Source organism: Sciurus carolinensis, chromosome 7 (assembly GCF_902686445.1).
Source record: "Sciurus carolinensis chromosome 7, mSciCar1.2, whole genome shotgun sequence".
Taxonomy (NCBI): Eukaryota; Metazoa; Chordata; class Mammalia; order Rodentia; family Sciuridae; genus Sciurus; species Sciurus carolinensis.
The window spans coordinates 103832855-103848825 of NC_062219.1; the positions used below are offsets into that span (position 1 = coordinate 103832855).

At 38.7% G+C, this 15971-nt stretch overlaps 1 protein-coding gene across 12 annotated transcripts in view; it reads left to right on the forward strand.

The window, feature by feature from the left end:
- Pkhd1 (PKHD1 ciliary IPT domain containing fibrocystin/polyductin) overlaps positions 1 to 15971 on the forward strand; it is a 463263-nt gene that overhangs the window by 5961 nt on the left and 441331 nt on the right. For all 12 annotated transcript variants that reach the window (XR_007109414.1, XR_007109413.1, XR_007109415.1 and 9 more), the window contains 7 exons: positions 1071 to 1179; positions 4679 to 4736; positions 8401 to 8479; positions 9708 to 9782; positions 10761 to 10825; positions 11327 to 11366; positions 12251 to 12321. Coding sequence is in view for 9 of the 12 variants with exons in the window: in XM_047557741.1 (XP_047413697.1) it covers positions 1071 to 1179; positions 4679 to 4736; positions 8401 to 8479; positions 9708 to 9782; positions 10761 to 10825; positions 11327 to 11366; positions 12251 to 12321 (497 nt within the window). In the remaining 3 variants the exon portion in view is untranslated. The remainder of the gene's footprint in view (positions 1 to 1070; positions 1180 to 4678; positions 4737 to 8400; positions 8480 to 9707; positions 9783 to 10760; positions 10826 to 11326; positions 11367 to 12250; positions 12322 to 15971) is intronic.

Below are 15971 nucleotides of genomic sequence, written 5' to 3' on the forward strand. Positions count from 1 at the left end.
CTTTCTATACTTTATATACCCTAAGTCACCTTTCATGTGTATTTCACACTCATGGTGTATCTTAATTGAGACAAAGCACATTTCAGATGCTCAGTAAGCACCCAAGGCTAGGGATAAACATAAGGTACAATTCGGATTTAAACATTTAAGGTCTTGCTAAAAATTTTGGGGGAGGTTTGGTGAGGAGGCATTTCTTGACTGTAACTTCCTTCTTGTTTACCATATTCCCCCTCTTTCAAAAATCCTGCAGAAGAGGTCCAGGACTTTCTGTCGGGTTCATGAGATGTAAATGAGCTGCTGCAATGATTATGAAGTCAAGATTTTTTTTTTTTTGAGTAAAAGTAAGATCAATGCCTTTTACCAGTTTGTCTGGAACTCAAGTTCCACTTTGCCTGAACCTTTGATGTTCATACACATATCTCAATCCATATGGGACTAGGACTGGCAGTTTTGTTTGTTTTTAATGGAAACTGGAAATAGATTATCAAAATCCCTTCCACATAATGGGGGGTGGGAGGGGTTAGTGTTGGGGTTGGAGTTGGGTTTAGGGAGGGGGGCAGGAATGGAGGAAGGAAGGACTGTATAGAGGGAGGAGAGGGGTGGGGGAGAAGGGAAAAAAATGGCAGAATGAATCAAACAACATTACCCTATGTAAATTTATGATTACACAAATGGTATGCCTTTACGCCATGTACAGGCAGAGAAACAACATGTATCCCATTTGTTTACAATAAAAAAAAAAAAAAAGGCAGACTCTGCCATGATGAAGAAAGAAAAAAAAAAATCCCTTCCAACTCTTAAAATCCTATGAACCCATAATTCTAAGAAACAGGACACTTCTTAATTCACTAACTTTCAATAAGAACAAAAAATTTTAACTCCTTTTGCTAAAGGATCCAGTATTTAAGGTGTGGTGATTCTGAGTGGACTAGGTAGTGAAACATGAAATGTAACATGTTTGTTTAGCTGTTTCTCGGGTGTGGGGATGGCATTTGAAGTGGTTATGAGAGCTGCTCATTTTGGAAATTCTTAGTTTCTGATTCACAAGGATTTCCATTTTCTGCCCTCAGATCTCTGCCATCCAAAGTGCATGAGGGTCTATATTCCCTGGAAGTGCGTTCTGGGGAACAGATGGTAGACAGCCCAGGTTCAAGACCACAAGACAGCTGTATTTTCAAGGTAGGTTCTAAGGGTAGAGGGTATGTGTCTGCCTAGTCTGAAGGTGTGCATGTGTTATCAACAAGCAAGTTATAGATTAGCCAGAGAGTCTGCTTTGACAGAGTAAGAAGAAGGGCAGATGGTATTTATGGGGTTTCTAATGAAAGGTTAGTATTGAACACCTGTATGTCAGCATCCAGTTATGTGCTCAATGTACACAGTGTAATGCTCATAACAATTTTTCTGAGGTGGCCATTTATTATTCTGTTTTTATAGATGAGCAACCTGAAGCTCAGGGAGATAAAACACTTGTCCTGTGTTATCTAGGTAGTAAATGGCAGAACCAGAATTTGAACCTGCATCTGACTAAATCTGCATCTCACTTGAAGTTCATACAAGAGTGGAATACCTTTGTGGGTCAGAGTTTTATTTTATAGAGGAACTTGTGCTGATTGTTAGGATGAAGAGGGGATCAGAAATCCAAGTTCCCTGGCGCAGGGACCTAACTTCTACCTCTCATTCTCTCTGCTTCATTGTACATTTCTGCGACTCTTTCTAACACTAGAAAGAGCATTTACTGGTGGAATTCTCTGTCATGTTCAGATAGATCCAAAAGATCTATGTGGGGCCTTAATTCTTTGTTTGGTTCAGTCTAAGGCTCATTTCTGATGAGTTTTACACTAACATGATCTCTAAGGTGAGGCCCTAGTCTTCTAATAAAAAGCAGAGTTTTGGGAGTGCTACCAATGGCAAAGGGTGCCTCAATATTCTAAAGAAGACAATTCAGTGGTTCACCTGTGCTCTTTTAGAATTTTACCCTCTGAATTCATCTCTAATATGATCCACATGATATCTAGGCAATTGGATTTGAAATTTGGAACTTGCTGTCCATTCACACTCACCAATTTGTTCCTCAGACCAAGAGAATCTTGTTTTCTGCAATTTGGCTTGTGCATGTGTGTAGCGGACAGAAAAAATGTTTATACCTTTCTTTCTTATTAAAAGCAGCATTGCCATCCTTACACTATCTCCGGAAATTCAACAGAAGAGAGACAGCCAAGATGCTGCTTATTCTCCGCTCTGCTCTTCATCCCATATAGTAATTTTCCTACTTATTAAAAGAGCATCAAGGAGAGAGGACAGCGGGGGTGGGGGGAAGGTGGGAAGAAAACACTTCCTAAAATTGCACATTAAAGAAAACAAGTTCGTCAGTGGTTCAACTAGCATGGTGAGCTGATGAAAAATCACCAGGGGATGCAGTTAATGAGAGGCATTCCAAGTTCAGTAAAATTCAGTGTGTCTCTTTGCTTTGGGACTAAGACTAGGGGAACCATGCATATTAAAAATTAATTCCATCTTGCCAGTCCACTCCAAAGAGCCTGCTGCGGGCACTGACAAGTTCGAACAACTCACAAAAGGTTTATTAAGCAGCTGGTGGCTGTGGCTTTATCATTCTAATCTGTGCCACTCTCCCGCACCCCCAACACACCACTACCCCAGTCTTGCCATTGCTGACCTCACTTGGGCTCAAGAATCAGCATGTGGGAAGCTTGATTTGGAAGCTCATTAATTTTTCACTGTCATGTCTCTAGCCTGGTGGGTGACCAGGGGCCTATTCTCTTAGAAATGTACCATTTTATGTTGTGCCAGTTCAGAGAGAATCAAAAGTGAAGCTTTCTTTTTTTTTTTTGGTTTAACCCTGAGCACTCTCCATCACTCTCTGAGGAGTTAGGAGGGAACAATAAAGGGGTCACTACATTCCCCACAGACTGTGGTTGAAGGATTACAGATCGAGTGGTGGGTCTTATATTTCCAATTGGAAATTGACAGGCATGCGTCCTTATTTGGTTTGAACTCAGTGGTTCCCCCATCTCCATTTCTAACGTGTGCAAGATGGGACAGTAACCACTGCTGTGCTTCATTCATGAGGCTCCTATGAAAAAGTTCCAATTGAAATAACTTTGGTGAAAGGCCATCCTGGCTGCAGATGAAGGCCTGGCTAGTGCTTGGCTGGGAGCCGGGGATAGGGGTTGAATATTTGGCAGGTGTGTGAAGAGCTGCATTAATTTTTATCTTTTGGTATAATCAGAGCCAGCTCCTAATCTGTGAAGTCACAGCATTCTTATTTTGACCTCCTGACTGTACATATTTTCTGTGAACTCTTTTCTAAACTTTTTCTTTAGAGAATGAGGAAAATAACCTCGATGGAAGATTTTACAGCCATGAAGATCAATACTTCAAAGCCACACTTGACGGGCACCATCAGTTTTGTTGAAATATCTGTTGATTCTCAATGTCTGTTGAGGGCTGTTGATTAATGACTGAGTTATTCTTTGGTGATATTCTTCCTGGGAAGGCAAACTTCTGGGGTGCTGGATGCAGACCAAACAAAACCATTTGCTGTAGTTCGTTTTGCAAACAGGAAACCTTGTAGATTGGGTGGAAATGGAGGCAGTCTAGGAGGTTAGGGAAGGTGGGGGTGACTAAGTCTCTTCCTGGGTGAGGCATTGGCTTATGGATCAAACCTTGACCTCGTCAGTCCATCCTTTGTGCGTCTCCATCTTTTCACACTGGCTCTGGCATGATTTCCTGAAGGAGTAATGCACTTATCTTAGTTGAATCCAGATAATCATAGGTGAGATGGAATTCCTGAAATTCTCCCATCCTCCAGCTTTCTTTTCCAGCAGTATATCAGTCATCCCAGATTTGACTACTTCATTCATTCAAAAAAATTTGATTATCTTCTACATACCAGGCTATGCATGGGGATGTAATAGCAACTGAGTCAGGCGTTGTCCCTTAAATATGGAGCTTGTGATCAACAGATGATGTGCTTCAAGAGAAGGGGGCATTGCAAGTTGGTTTGGAGTGCCATGACCAAGCTTGGGCAGGCTCCCTCCTCCCTCATCAATGATGATTTCCTCCTTATTGAAAAACTATGCTGCTTTCTCTTCCTTGAGTCTTTGAATCATTTTCCTCCCAACAGACATCTTCCATTTTTCTAATGAACTCCTCACTCATGCTGATCCCTCCCAAGATGCTGACTGATAGTAATTTTTCAGAACACTTACAATTAAACAAACAAATTATTTTATGGAAAAACAAATGTCTTCAAGACCCAAAGACATCAGATTACAATAATGGATTTTAAAGATTGACATTTCTGCATGATGGCTTGCCTACCTTTCCTCCTGGTAAAACGTGTGCTTGGGTATGGCGGGTGGGCAGGCAGAAACAGGCCTATCAAGATTTGGACAATATGGGGCAGGATAGAGAGCTGTAGGACATGATCAAATTCCTTTTACCTCATCTGTAGAAGAAATGTAACAATATCTGTCATCTCTGCTTTATGGAAATGAGGATAAAAAGAAGTAGGTGTGAAGGTGATTTGAGGAAACACACCTATTTCCTGTGTTAGACTAATGCTTTATGAGAAATGACTTGTGTCTCTGGTGTTCATGGATATTGAACATGGATATTGATATGAAATGCTCATTTGTGATGATATTTTTCTAAACAGTTTTCTGAGGCACAGACACCCATTGTTTACCAAGTTAATCCACCAAGTGGAGTTCCAGGTAAGAAATCTTCTATTAATATGGGAATAATTGTGAATCCCTTTACTGAAGCTTGTTGGAAACTTTTCTGCCTATGTGGGTGGTCTCTACAAAGAAAAAAATAACTTCTTCTCTGTTATTGTTTTGAAAATAAGTGTCAACCTTGGGTTCATTTTCAACCTGGTTTGGTTTCACCTCTGGGCACTTTTGTTCTATTACTTCACTGATAACAAAGGAGAGTCAAAGGTGATAAGAAAAAGAGGCCAGCAAAATCATACCAGTTGATGCTGGAGAATGGAGGAAAAAGAAATAACCATTGCTCTTAACTTTATCATCCAAGTAAGAACAAACCCTAACTGAATCCCTACTGTATTCTAAATTCCATTCTAATCTCTTCATATCCTCTATTATCTTACTAGACTTTCACCAAAACCTGTTGAGATAGGAGCTATTATTATTTTCATTTTGGATGAGGAAATGAGGTAACAGGAGATTAAGTAAATTGACCAAAGTCATATAGATAATAAATGACGCAGCTGAGATTTGAACCCAGAGAGGCCCATGGATCTACCATTTTGCCTTGTGTTTCTTTGTGCTGGATACCACTTGGAAGGCCCTGAATCCTGGTCTTTCTCTAGGTATTTGTTTATAAGTTTTAAGTTAGAGAATACATAAAGGAGACACATAAAGATTAAGAGGACAGAAGAGAAGAAGATTGGGTAAAGTTGTGGGATTTACATAAAAGGAGATGGTATTACAACTGAGAAATGGATTCAGGAATTGCTAAGTCTGCCTTAAAACTAAGTAGTAAACATGGATAGGTTATATATAGTTTGCTGTCATATTCTTGGCAAATTTCCACCCATATTCCAGGATTTCCATTTTTCAGTGTTTCCAGAATGATATAAGTATGAGAATATAAGTGGCTTTATTTTTATATATGATTGTGTCTAAATGCAAAAACAGATCTAATTGGTTTGATTGGCTTGACTGGCCAAGAATGTCAGAATGAATATTTAAGTTATGGAAAAGTATTTGTACATTTTGTGTGTTTGTGTGTACGTGTGTGTATGCATGTGTGTATAGACGCGGATTATGTATATGTGTATTTAAATTCTATTCAAAGAACATGAATTCAGCATTATCTTACTTCTGGGTTTCACAGATCTGTTCCCTTCCATTAGTCTGAGCAACCAAGATGTAATGTTTTATTAAAAAGAGATGAGATCTGTGAAAATCACATGCAGACTTTTGGGTCCCTGTTGCTCCAGTGTTAGAAAGGCCCTGTTTAGATGGCAGAAGTCTTGTTAAGGTGAAGGATGAGGAAGGAGTCAGCCCTTAGAGGTGTGAAATGGGATGTCAGTTGGCACCCAGATCTGTCAAGCCCGTTTCTCCCACAGAGGTGGAGTTCTGCACACTGTGTCCTCTACCTTCTAGGGAAACAATTGGTGGCTGGCCCGCTGGAGTGGTCCCTCCAGGCAGCATCCACACGGCTGCAGCTTTGCAATCACTTTCCAGACGATTAGTCTCATTTCATTTGGGAAGCCTGCCCAGAGTAGCAGCTAGGGAAATGGGAGGGAGGTAGGGACAGGAGAGATGATGCTTTATGAGCAGTTGGATTTTGATATGTGGTGGTTAACAGTCCTTCACTGTGACGGAATCTCCTGGCATGTTCTGGTTTAGCCATTCATCAATCTCAGTTTGGCTTCTTTGTTTAAAAATAAAAAAAAGCTCACAGGATTTCCTAATTTCTACAACCTGTTATTTCTTTTTTTTAAATTGTGCCTATCAAAGCTAGAAGTCATGCTCATTAACGCTAGGAAATCACTAGTTCAGCTATATTAAAGTTGAAGAGAATTATTCTGACAGTTTTTAGCAGTGTAAGAGACATGAGACTTGAGACTCTACACCCCTGAGATCTGAGTGATCTTTGTCTAAATCTGTGTTCCTGCTCTTTTTACCCATCCATCTGTGGATGGCTTTAGGACCACCATAAATGTTCCCATCATTTCAGTGCTAGTCATCCAATGATTGCAAACAAGAGTCACTTCTTATATAACACACAAGGTCAGAATCAGGGGAGAATGTTGGTGATTTTCTCGTTGGTTTTAAGTGTCCACGAAGACACTCAGAGTCCTCTGAATTCGGTGACCTGATGAACCTCGTAGGCACCCTTTTCCTTTCCACTTTATAAAGTTTTACCTCACCAATCAACACCTCTCTCATCTCTAAACATTTTCTGTGATGCTAGAAGTTCACAGGATAGATGATTAGATTCTCTAATTATTTGGAAGGCACATGCATCCAAATAATTGTGGCACTGTGTGGTAAATTTTAACTATATCACCTTGCTAGGGTGTATTTACCTTAAACTTATCTTGAGCAGTTCCAAAGGTCCAAGTTTAGTTTTTCTTCCTTAATAGGAAATAAATCAGATGATGTAGTATCTGGCAGGGGCTCCCAAACACTGAGAAGGGGCTGCGTTAGATTTCTTTCCCAAGTCCTGTGAGCCCTGGTGCTGAGTGCTCCTTGCTGAGAAGGATCGCTGATGCGGCACCTGCATTTCTACGAATTCAAAAAGGAGCAGAGTAAGCAAAAACTTGCTACCCAGTGGAAATCCTTGCAAAGGGCATAGAGGAGGCCCAACGATAGAAGTCATCATTCATAGATTGGTGTTAGGCATAACACAAACTGTTTGCATAGCTCCAATTTGCCTTATCTGTTTTTTTGAGATAGGGTCTCACTATGTGTCCCAGACTGATCGTGGGCCCAAATGATCCTCCTGCTTCAGTCTCCCAAGTAGCTGGATATACTACTGTGTGATATAAAGTCCTTCATATTGCATGCTTATTTTATTATTTTAATTGACATAAAACTCATACATGTTTATGGAGTATATATACACATTGTTATGTTCAAATTGGGGTATGCATATTTAGCTCCTCAAACTTTATCATTTATTTGTGGTGAAGACATTTAAATCCTTTCTTCTAGCTTAAAAAATGCAGTACATTATCATTACATGTACTTGCAGTTACTTGCAGTAGTGTAACTGCAATAAAACAACAGAAACAACAGAACTTATTTTTCCTTTCTAACTATAACTGGTCTCCAGCTGACCAACCTTTTCTCTACCCTCCCTTCCTGACTCTTCCCAGCCTCTGATAACTACTATTGTACTCTCAGCTTTTATGAAATCAACTTTTTAAGATTTTACATATGAATGAGATCATGTGGTATCACATGTTTATTTTAGCAAGTGTCCCAGGGAAAGTCTTATGAAGATGGGGCACCCCGTTGCACATTGTTCTTAGATCCCACTTTGGGAAATGGTCTACACGAAGTCAAGAAAATGGATCAGGGAAGTGTGCAAAAACTGGCTTCTCCTGAAAACTTCCCACTTCATGAGACCATGAAGAAGAATCATTATCCCTTCTATACTCCATGCATAGATAATTAAGTCTGTGTTTGAAATAATTGGTTATTTTAGCCTTTCTAGTGTATAAAATTGATCGCTGGATCATACAATTGACTTTACTATTTTATAGTTTACTTTAAAAGTGTTAAATTGAATGCATTATGATCAGTTTGCCATATTGGGTATATGTATTCTATATAGGCTGTATGTTATACATTAATAGTTTGAGCTAACTACCCTAAATCTTTAAAATTCTTCTTAAAACAGGAAAACTAATACAGGTATATGGTTGGATTATCACTGGAAAGTTGGAGACCTTTGATTTTGATGCCGAGTACATTGATAGGTATGCATGTTTTTGTTTCTGTGTTCAACCGTTACATAAATGCTGAATGACTTCTTGGGGCTGGATTTCCCAATAGCAATAAATTTCAAGCAATTGGCACAGAACTGCTATTTTTCTCTTTGCAGTTTATGGTCCCTGGTGATCTGGGCTTCAGCTTTGACTTTGTTAATGTAATTGTGACTGGTCGATTAAGTTGGTCCATTTATTTACTGACAACTATCACTTTAGGCTCAGTGTGGATTATACTGTAGTTACATCCATGGATTTTTTTTTTCTTTCTTTTTTTACTCTTTCCTTATCTCCCCTTATCTCTCAGGATAAAGTAAATTCTTTATAAAACAATACATAAACACAAAAGTCCATTAAAATTTTACGGTTTAGTTTTTCCATTTGTGCATTTAGAAATGCTGTTAGTGGAATCAGAAGAAAACATGGACACAGGTTTTAAAAGTCATGGAACTTGTAATGTTCTCTGGAAGTGATTAGGTTGTCCATATCACTTTTTCACTGGAGAATCATTAAGTGGAAACACTACTATTAAGTCATTCAGGCTAGGGAAAGATCCAAACAAGACAGACAGTGTTGAAACTGGGGAGCTTGTGGGAAGCGCTAAGCAACTGTCGCCATTCAGCAAATGAAGCCATCTGGTGAGGATTTACAAGGAAGACAAACCATATACTCCCACTGCTTTCCCACCTGCACACAGCCTGGGTCTAATTATTCCTTTGTCCTGGATGGATTGGAGGCATTCTTCTCTGTTCTCCATCTCTTCGATTCTGTCCGGCATTCATGGCGTTGAATGATGGTCAGCTTGTCTTATAAGGGTATTACTCTTCCTGTAAAGGATAGAAATTCCAAGGACATCCTTGATAGTATGCCATGTTTGCTACTTGGGTTCATCTCAGTCTTGGTCTAGGATCCAGTCTTTAAGGTCTGAAAAGCTCTGTAGACCCAGTATGGCCAGTGTGGAGATAATGAAGGTATGTTTTTGGGGAAAGGGTAAATGCTCCCTCTGCAGTGTGAAGCCTTGGGCCATGAGGACAGCACTAGTTTCTGGCCAAGAATTTGACTCAACATCCCTTTAGGATACAGCCCTCATGCCCCAGCAATTGTGCTACATATCTGAAGGAAAATGTCCATACCCACATGTCCTCTGAGTTTTGGCAGTAATGCTTGTTGGGGACATTGCCCTACTGTCTCTTGACTTTTGTTTCCTTTTCTTATCCAGCCCATTGATCTTGGAAGCTCAAGGAGACAGATGGGTCACTCCTTGCTCTCTTATTAACAGACAGACTGGAAGCCAGTGAGTGTCTTTCTTTTTGTGCCAATGTGTATTTAGGTTCTTCCTCATGAATATAGCACACACGCACCTTTTAAAAATCTAAATCACTCATAACTGTTAACTGACATTTTATTTAGATTTATTTGAAAGGAACTGGTTCAAAATGTAAATTGAAGTGGATTCTAAAACTTTGTAAAACTTTTCTTGAAAACAAAAAACTAATATTTATTAAGGATTTACTCTAGGTCCAGGCTTGCTCTCCTGCTTTTATGTCTAAATCACTTGATGATCTTGTAAATATGTATGCTATTGGTCCGTCTTTATGGATGAGAATGTTGAGGTACAGAGAGGTTGCTCAGAGTCTTTCAGAGTCAGTGGCAGAGCTATGACCAGAGAGACCTGTCTGACTAACCAACCTCCAGGATTCATGTTCTTAGCCTCTGTATTATCATGACTAACCCAAAGATGAAAACAACTTTTTGTGTGTGTTTGTTTTAATGAGTGTCTACATGCTTTAGTTCATATAACCATCTTGCTGGATTTTTACTTCAACCTGAACTGGTTGGGTTAACTTCCTTTGAGGCGCTGTCAAGAATTACATTCCATGGTTTAGTTTTTTGGGACTAGTGTTTAATGGATCAAATTTTATAATGTTTTATAGTGTAGTTTCTTCCTAGAGTCTTTAATTCACTTGCCCAGGATTGTCCTTTTTGGAGTTCGTACTTTTTTTTTAATAATGGTTTTGCTATAGAGTTTATAAAGGAACAAATGGAAGTTAGGAGTAAGTTAAATTTTGTCTTTCTTGCCATGTTTGATAGCATTTTTACTGATAACTAGTTAGTAAGAATTTGCTCAATGAGCTTGTGATAACTTCAGTATCCATCAATTTTCTCTGGCTAATTCGCCTTTTTTTAAAAAAATATATTACTTGGCTGGTTGAAGAGCCAGAACTTCTGAGCTGACTTGTCTGGAATTCTCACCTGTTTGTCTTTTCTTTAGCTATCCTTCTCAGGAAGACCATGGTCTTGGGACTCTGCAGTGCCGTGTGGAAGGCAATTACATTGGTCTGTTAGAGAAGTGGCATAATTTCAAAGTATTACCCATTTCATTCCCTGTGTTCAGAAAAGACATTTCAACAAGTGGTTCTCATGAAAATAGTAACTACCACTTATTGAGAACCCCCTAAAACACACCACGCAAAGCAGCTTATGTATAAACTAACTTAATCCTCACAATGAGCCTGTGAAATTGGTGGAATTATTTCCACTTTATAGGTGAGAAAATTAAAGCTGGTAACCAGTGGATCAGGACTGAAGTCACACTCAGTCTAAATCTAAGCCTAGGCTCTTAGCTGCTTTGCCATACTCTATTTGTCCTTTTGTTGTTGGAAATTCACACTGTTGATGGTGCTACGCCTGAGGTATTTATTTTGTGCACCATCAAATAAATTACAGGGTTGGGTGGTAATTTGATGACTTTGGAAGCTTTGGGTTTATGGTGGCAACAACCTGGCCCAGGAGATTCATGCAGATCCTCGTATTAATGTCTGTTCCTTTGTGTTTTAGGCTCCCAGAATGTCAGTTTCTCAGTATTTAACAAAGGAAAGTAAGTAACCTGGGGTGGACAAGTTTGTCGTCATTTTACATCACCTGTTTCTCTCATCTTCCTTACTTTCTTTTAAAAAACCTTTTATAATGGAAAGTTTCAACCATATACTAAATAGTATAATGAAATAGCATAATGATTTCTTCTACTTTGATGAACATAATTGCATCCTATGCCTGATCTAGAGGCATTGTACCTGTTTTAATGGGATGGTGCTGTAGAGTTTTGGAAATTACCTCTTAGGTAATCTCAAAGTTTTGTAACTCTAACACTGTCCCACGTACCTTATGTGGACACAGTTTCATGAAATGCACTGTGCCATTCTAGGAATGACTTCTTCATGACAGAAAGAGTTCAAGTACCATCCAGCTTTGGAGAGATAAATTATGATTCCGGATTTTTGTTTGGTCTTTACTTCATGTTCTGATCTGATGCCTTATGATTTGCTAGGTACATCCTTAAAAGGATATTACCTAGCTGATATTAAGTTCATTGTGGTGATAGTGAAATGTTACCTATAGTTACACAGCTCAAAATATGAAATTTTCTTCTTCTTTCTCTCTCACTTTGTCCCAAGAACACAACTCGTGTCTCTCTGATATCTACTGTAGGCCAGCACAGTACTGGGCCCCTTCACCTTCATCATTCCATTTAATGCTTGTGCCATTTTGTGAAGTAGGCCTTATTCTCATCCACTAATTTTATAGATTAGAGAAAAAAAGTCTTTGACCTATTGGTATTGTTCTCTGGTGTTTGAAGGGAGTTGATATCCAAATTGTTTTTTGGGTCACTGGAGTTTGTCCATCTTCCTTTTAGGTAGCCAGTTGAAATAATGCAATCTCAGATGATGTTTTATTACAAAACAGAATTTCGTTTGTTTGCAGGTCAATGGTGCACAAAAGTGCCTGGCTGATCAGTGCTAAACAGGACCTCTTCCTGTACCAGACGCATTCAGGTACCGTGGCCCTGCATCCTGTACACCTCTTCCCTTCCATCATGCCTCTTTTATCTGGCAATCTCTCTGCGACCATTAATACCTGTAGCTGTCTCTGTCATCATGGATGGTGTTTTGGTTTTGGTTGAGATTTGTTTCTATCTGTGTCAGCTATAGTTCCTACCATCATGCATTGCTATAGAAGTACCTCAAATAGGCAATTCATCATTGTACAAATATCACAGAATGCACCACAGTGAAAGATCAATCCCTCAGAGTGGCTTCTTGATATAATCAAGAGAAGAGTTGAATGTGAGTTGTAGGAGGTTGCTGCCAGTGTATCCAAGTATACCGTTTCACATAAACTTTTTGTTTTGTAAGTAGAAGTATATTCTAAAATAACAATGAAAAGTATGACATAGTAAACACACTAACTAGTAAAATCATCATTGATTATTATTATCATAAATTATTTATTTTCATTCATGATTATTATTGTCAAGTGTGGTACATAATTGTATGTGCCATACTTTTAAACGACTGGCAGTGCAGTAGGTTCATTTACATCAGTATCAGTGCAAACATGAGCCACGCTTTGTGCTGTATCCTTAAAGAGCTGCCACATCACTAAATGATAGGAACTTGTCAGCTCCATTATAACCTTATGGGGTCACATTCATAGATGTGATCTATTGTTGATCAATACATTGTTATGGGACTCATGGTGCATATTAAAATAGGCTGGATCATAAACTTCTATACAAAATCTACAGTTACAGATTGGATGAAAGGAAGTGAAGTCATGACTTGTTCTAAGTTCTGAAAAATTACAGAAAAAAGGCAGCAAATAAAAATCTAAGAGCACATCCTTCTAGTCACTAATAGCCCATCTCTGAGTGTTCATTGAATAACTTATGACTTGCTTGGTACTGCTGTTATGCAATTGCATTCCTTCCAATGAGTGAACCCTCGTACTAGAAAATGAATGCTGACAACTGGAAATTTGCATAAAATTATGAACTCAGTTAAGTAGTAGAAAGTTGGCTGCTAAAGAATACCTAGATTCTAGGATTCAATATAATCACAAAGCCACCGGAGGTATGTCTAAGTGAGCTCAGATTCCAGAAGTAATCAATATCTACTTTTGCAATCCAAGTTTCATGGCCCATGCCTGTAGTCCTACCACTTGGTAGACTTAGCCAGGAGAATCCTTGGAGTCCAGGAGTTTGAGACTAGCCTGAGCAACGAAGTGAGACCCTGTCTCAACAACTACAATACAAAACCCAAATGTACATTTACCAGAAGTGCAAGATATTTCACAGGCCATGGGATAGATGCCATTCACTCTCTAGATAGCCTATTCTTCATGGGTTGTGTGTTTTAATTTTTAAAATGGTTGCACGCTAACTATAGAGAATAGTGGGTTTTATTGCAGCATCTTTGTACATGCATATGACATAAGTGAATCAATTTCACTCCTCTTCTTGCCCTCCTCTCCCCTCTGCCCTGATATCTTTCCTCTACCCTAATGGTCTCTCCTCTACATGCTGAACTTTAACCTTGTCTTTTCTTTTCTTTTCCTTAAACAGCACCACTAGCATGTTTGAAGGTAAATTTGAAGAAGCACTCAAGGTGATGTTTATACAGACAGCATAAACAAAAATGTCAGATCTTTGTTGAGGGTTTTATATACAATTTCAGTATCTATTTTATTAACTAAAATTCATTAACTATGAGATAGGTAATATTAACTTCATTTATCAGATGAGAATACAAATGGAAAAAGTCAAAGTAATTTATCAGAAAGTTCAGGTGCTAAAACAATGCAGACAATTCCAAGTCTTTCTGTAATTTGTTCTTTTCAGTTATACATATTAGTAGAATGTATTTTGACATATCATACATACATGGAGTATAACTTCCCATTCTGTGGTTATAAGTGATGTGGAGTTACACTGGTTGTGTATTCATATATGAACACAGGAAAGTTATGTCCAATTAATTCTACTGTCTTTCCTGTTACCATCCCCCTCCCTTCCCCCCATTATCACCTATCCAATTTGGTGAACCTTCACTCCTTCCCCACTACCACCTTTTGTGATTCAGCATCCATATATCAGAATGAACATTTAGCCTTTGGGTTTTTTGGGATTGACTTATTTCATGTAGCATGATAGTCTCCAGTTCCATCCATTTATTGGCAAATACCATTATTTTATTCTTCTTTATGGGCTGAGTAATATTTCATTGTGTGCATATGCCACATTTTTTTTTATCCATTCAAAGTTTGAAGAGCACCTAAGTTGGTTCCATTGCTTAGCTGTTGTGAATTGAGCTGCTACCAACATTGATGTGGCCATATCACTATAGTATGTTGATTTTAGGTGTTTAATTGAGGCTCAGAAAGCTTTGGATTACTCAAGCTGGACTAGTGATTGAATGCCAACCCTCAATGTACTCATTCCAGGGCTCTTTGGGGTTGTCCATCTCTGCTCTCCCCCAAACCTCCTTGGCTATGAAAAAGTTCTGGCCTGAGAGTCCTTATTCCAAGAAACTTTGGCCCTGGAAATACAAAATAACTGTGTGATCAGGCATTCTTCTGGTCTACCCAGCATGCCGGAGTTCACAGTGATTGCAGATCACAGAGGAGCTTGGGGTGGGATGTCAAGAACAGCATTCTTCATAGAGCATGTTGGTTATGCACGTAAGATTTGGAATTGTCAACCTTAAAGAAAATAAAATATTTGGGAATCAATCTAACAGAAGAGGTGAAAGATCTCTACAATGAAAACTACGGAACACCAAAGAAAGAAATTGAAGAAGACCTTAGAAATGGAACGTTAGTTCTCCCATGTTCTTGGATAGGCAGAATTAATATTGTTGAAATAGCCATACTACCAAAAGCACTATACAGATTTAATGCAATTTCTATTAAGGTTTGATGATGTTCTTCATAGAAATAGAAAAGGCAGTCATGAAATTCATTTGGAAAAATAAGAGGCCCAGAATAGCCAAAGCAATCCTCAGCAAGAAAACTGAAGCAGGCAGCATCACAATACTAGAGGAGTAGGATTACTGGGTTAAATTGTGGTTCCATTCTTTTTCTTAGGAATCTCCATACTGCTTTCCAGAGTGGTTGCGCCAATTTGCAGTCCCACCAATGCAAGAGTGTATCTTTTTTCCACATCCTCGCCAAAATTTATTGTTATTTGTGTTCTTGATAATTGCCTTTCTGACTGAAGTGAGATGGAATCTCAGTGTAGTTTTAATTTGCATTTCTCTAATTGCTAGTGATGTTGAACATTTTTTCATATATTTGTTGACCATTCATATTTCTTCTGTGAAGTGTCTATTCAGTTTATTTACCCACTTCTTGATTGGGTTATTCATTTTTTTGGAGTTAAGTTTTTTGAGTTCTTTAAATGTCCTGGAATTTAATGCTCTATCTGAGGTACAGATGGCAAAAATCTTCTCCCATTCTGTAGGCTCTCTCTTCATATTCTTGAATGTTTCCTTTGCTGTGAAGAAGTTTTTTAGTTTGATAAGATCCCATTTTTTGATTCTTGATTTTACCTCTTGTACTCTAGGAGTCTTGTTGAGGAATTCAGTTCCTAAGCTGACATGATGGAGATTTGGGCCTACTTTTTCTTCTAGTAGGTGCAGGGTCTCTG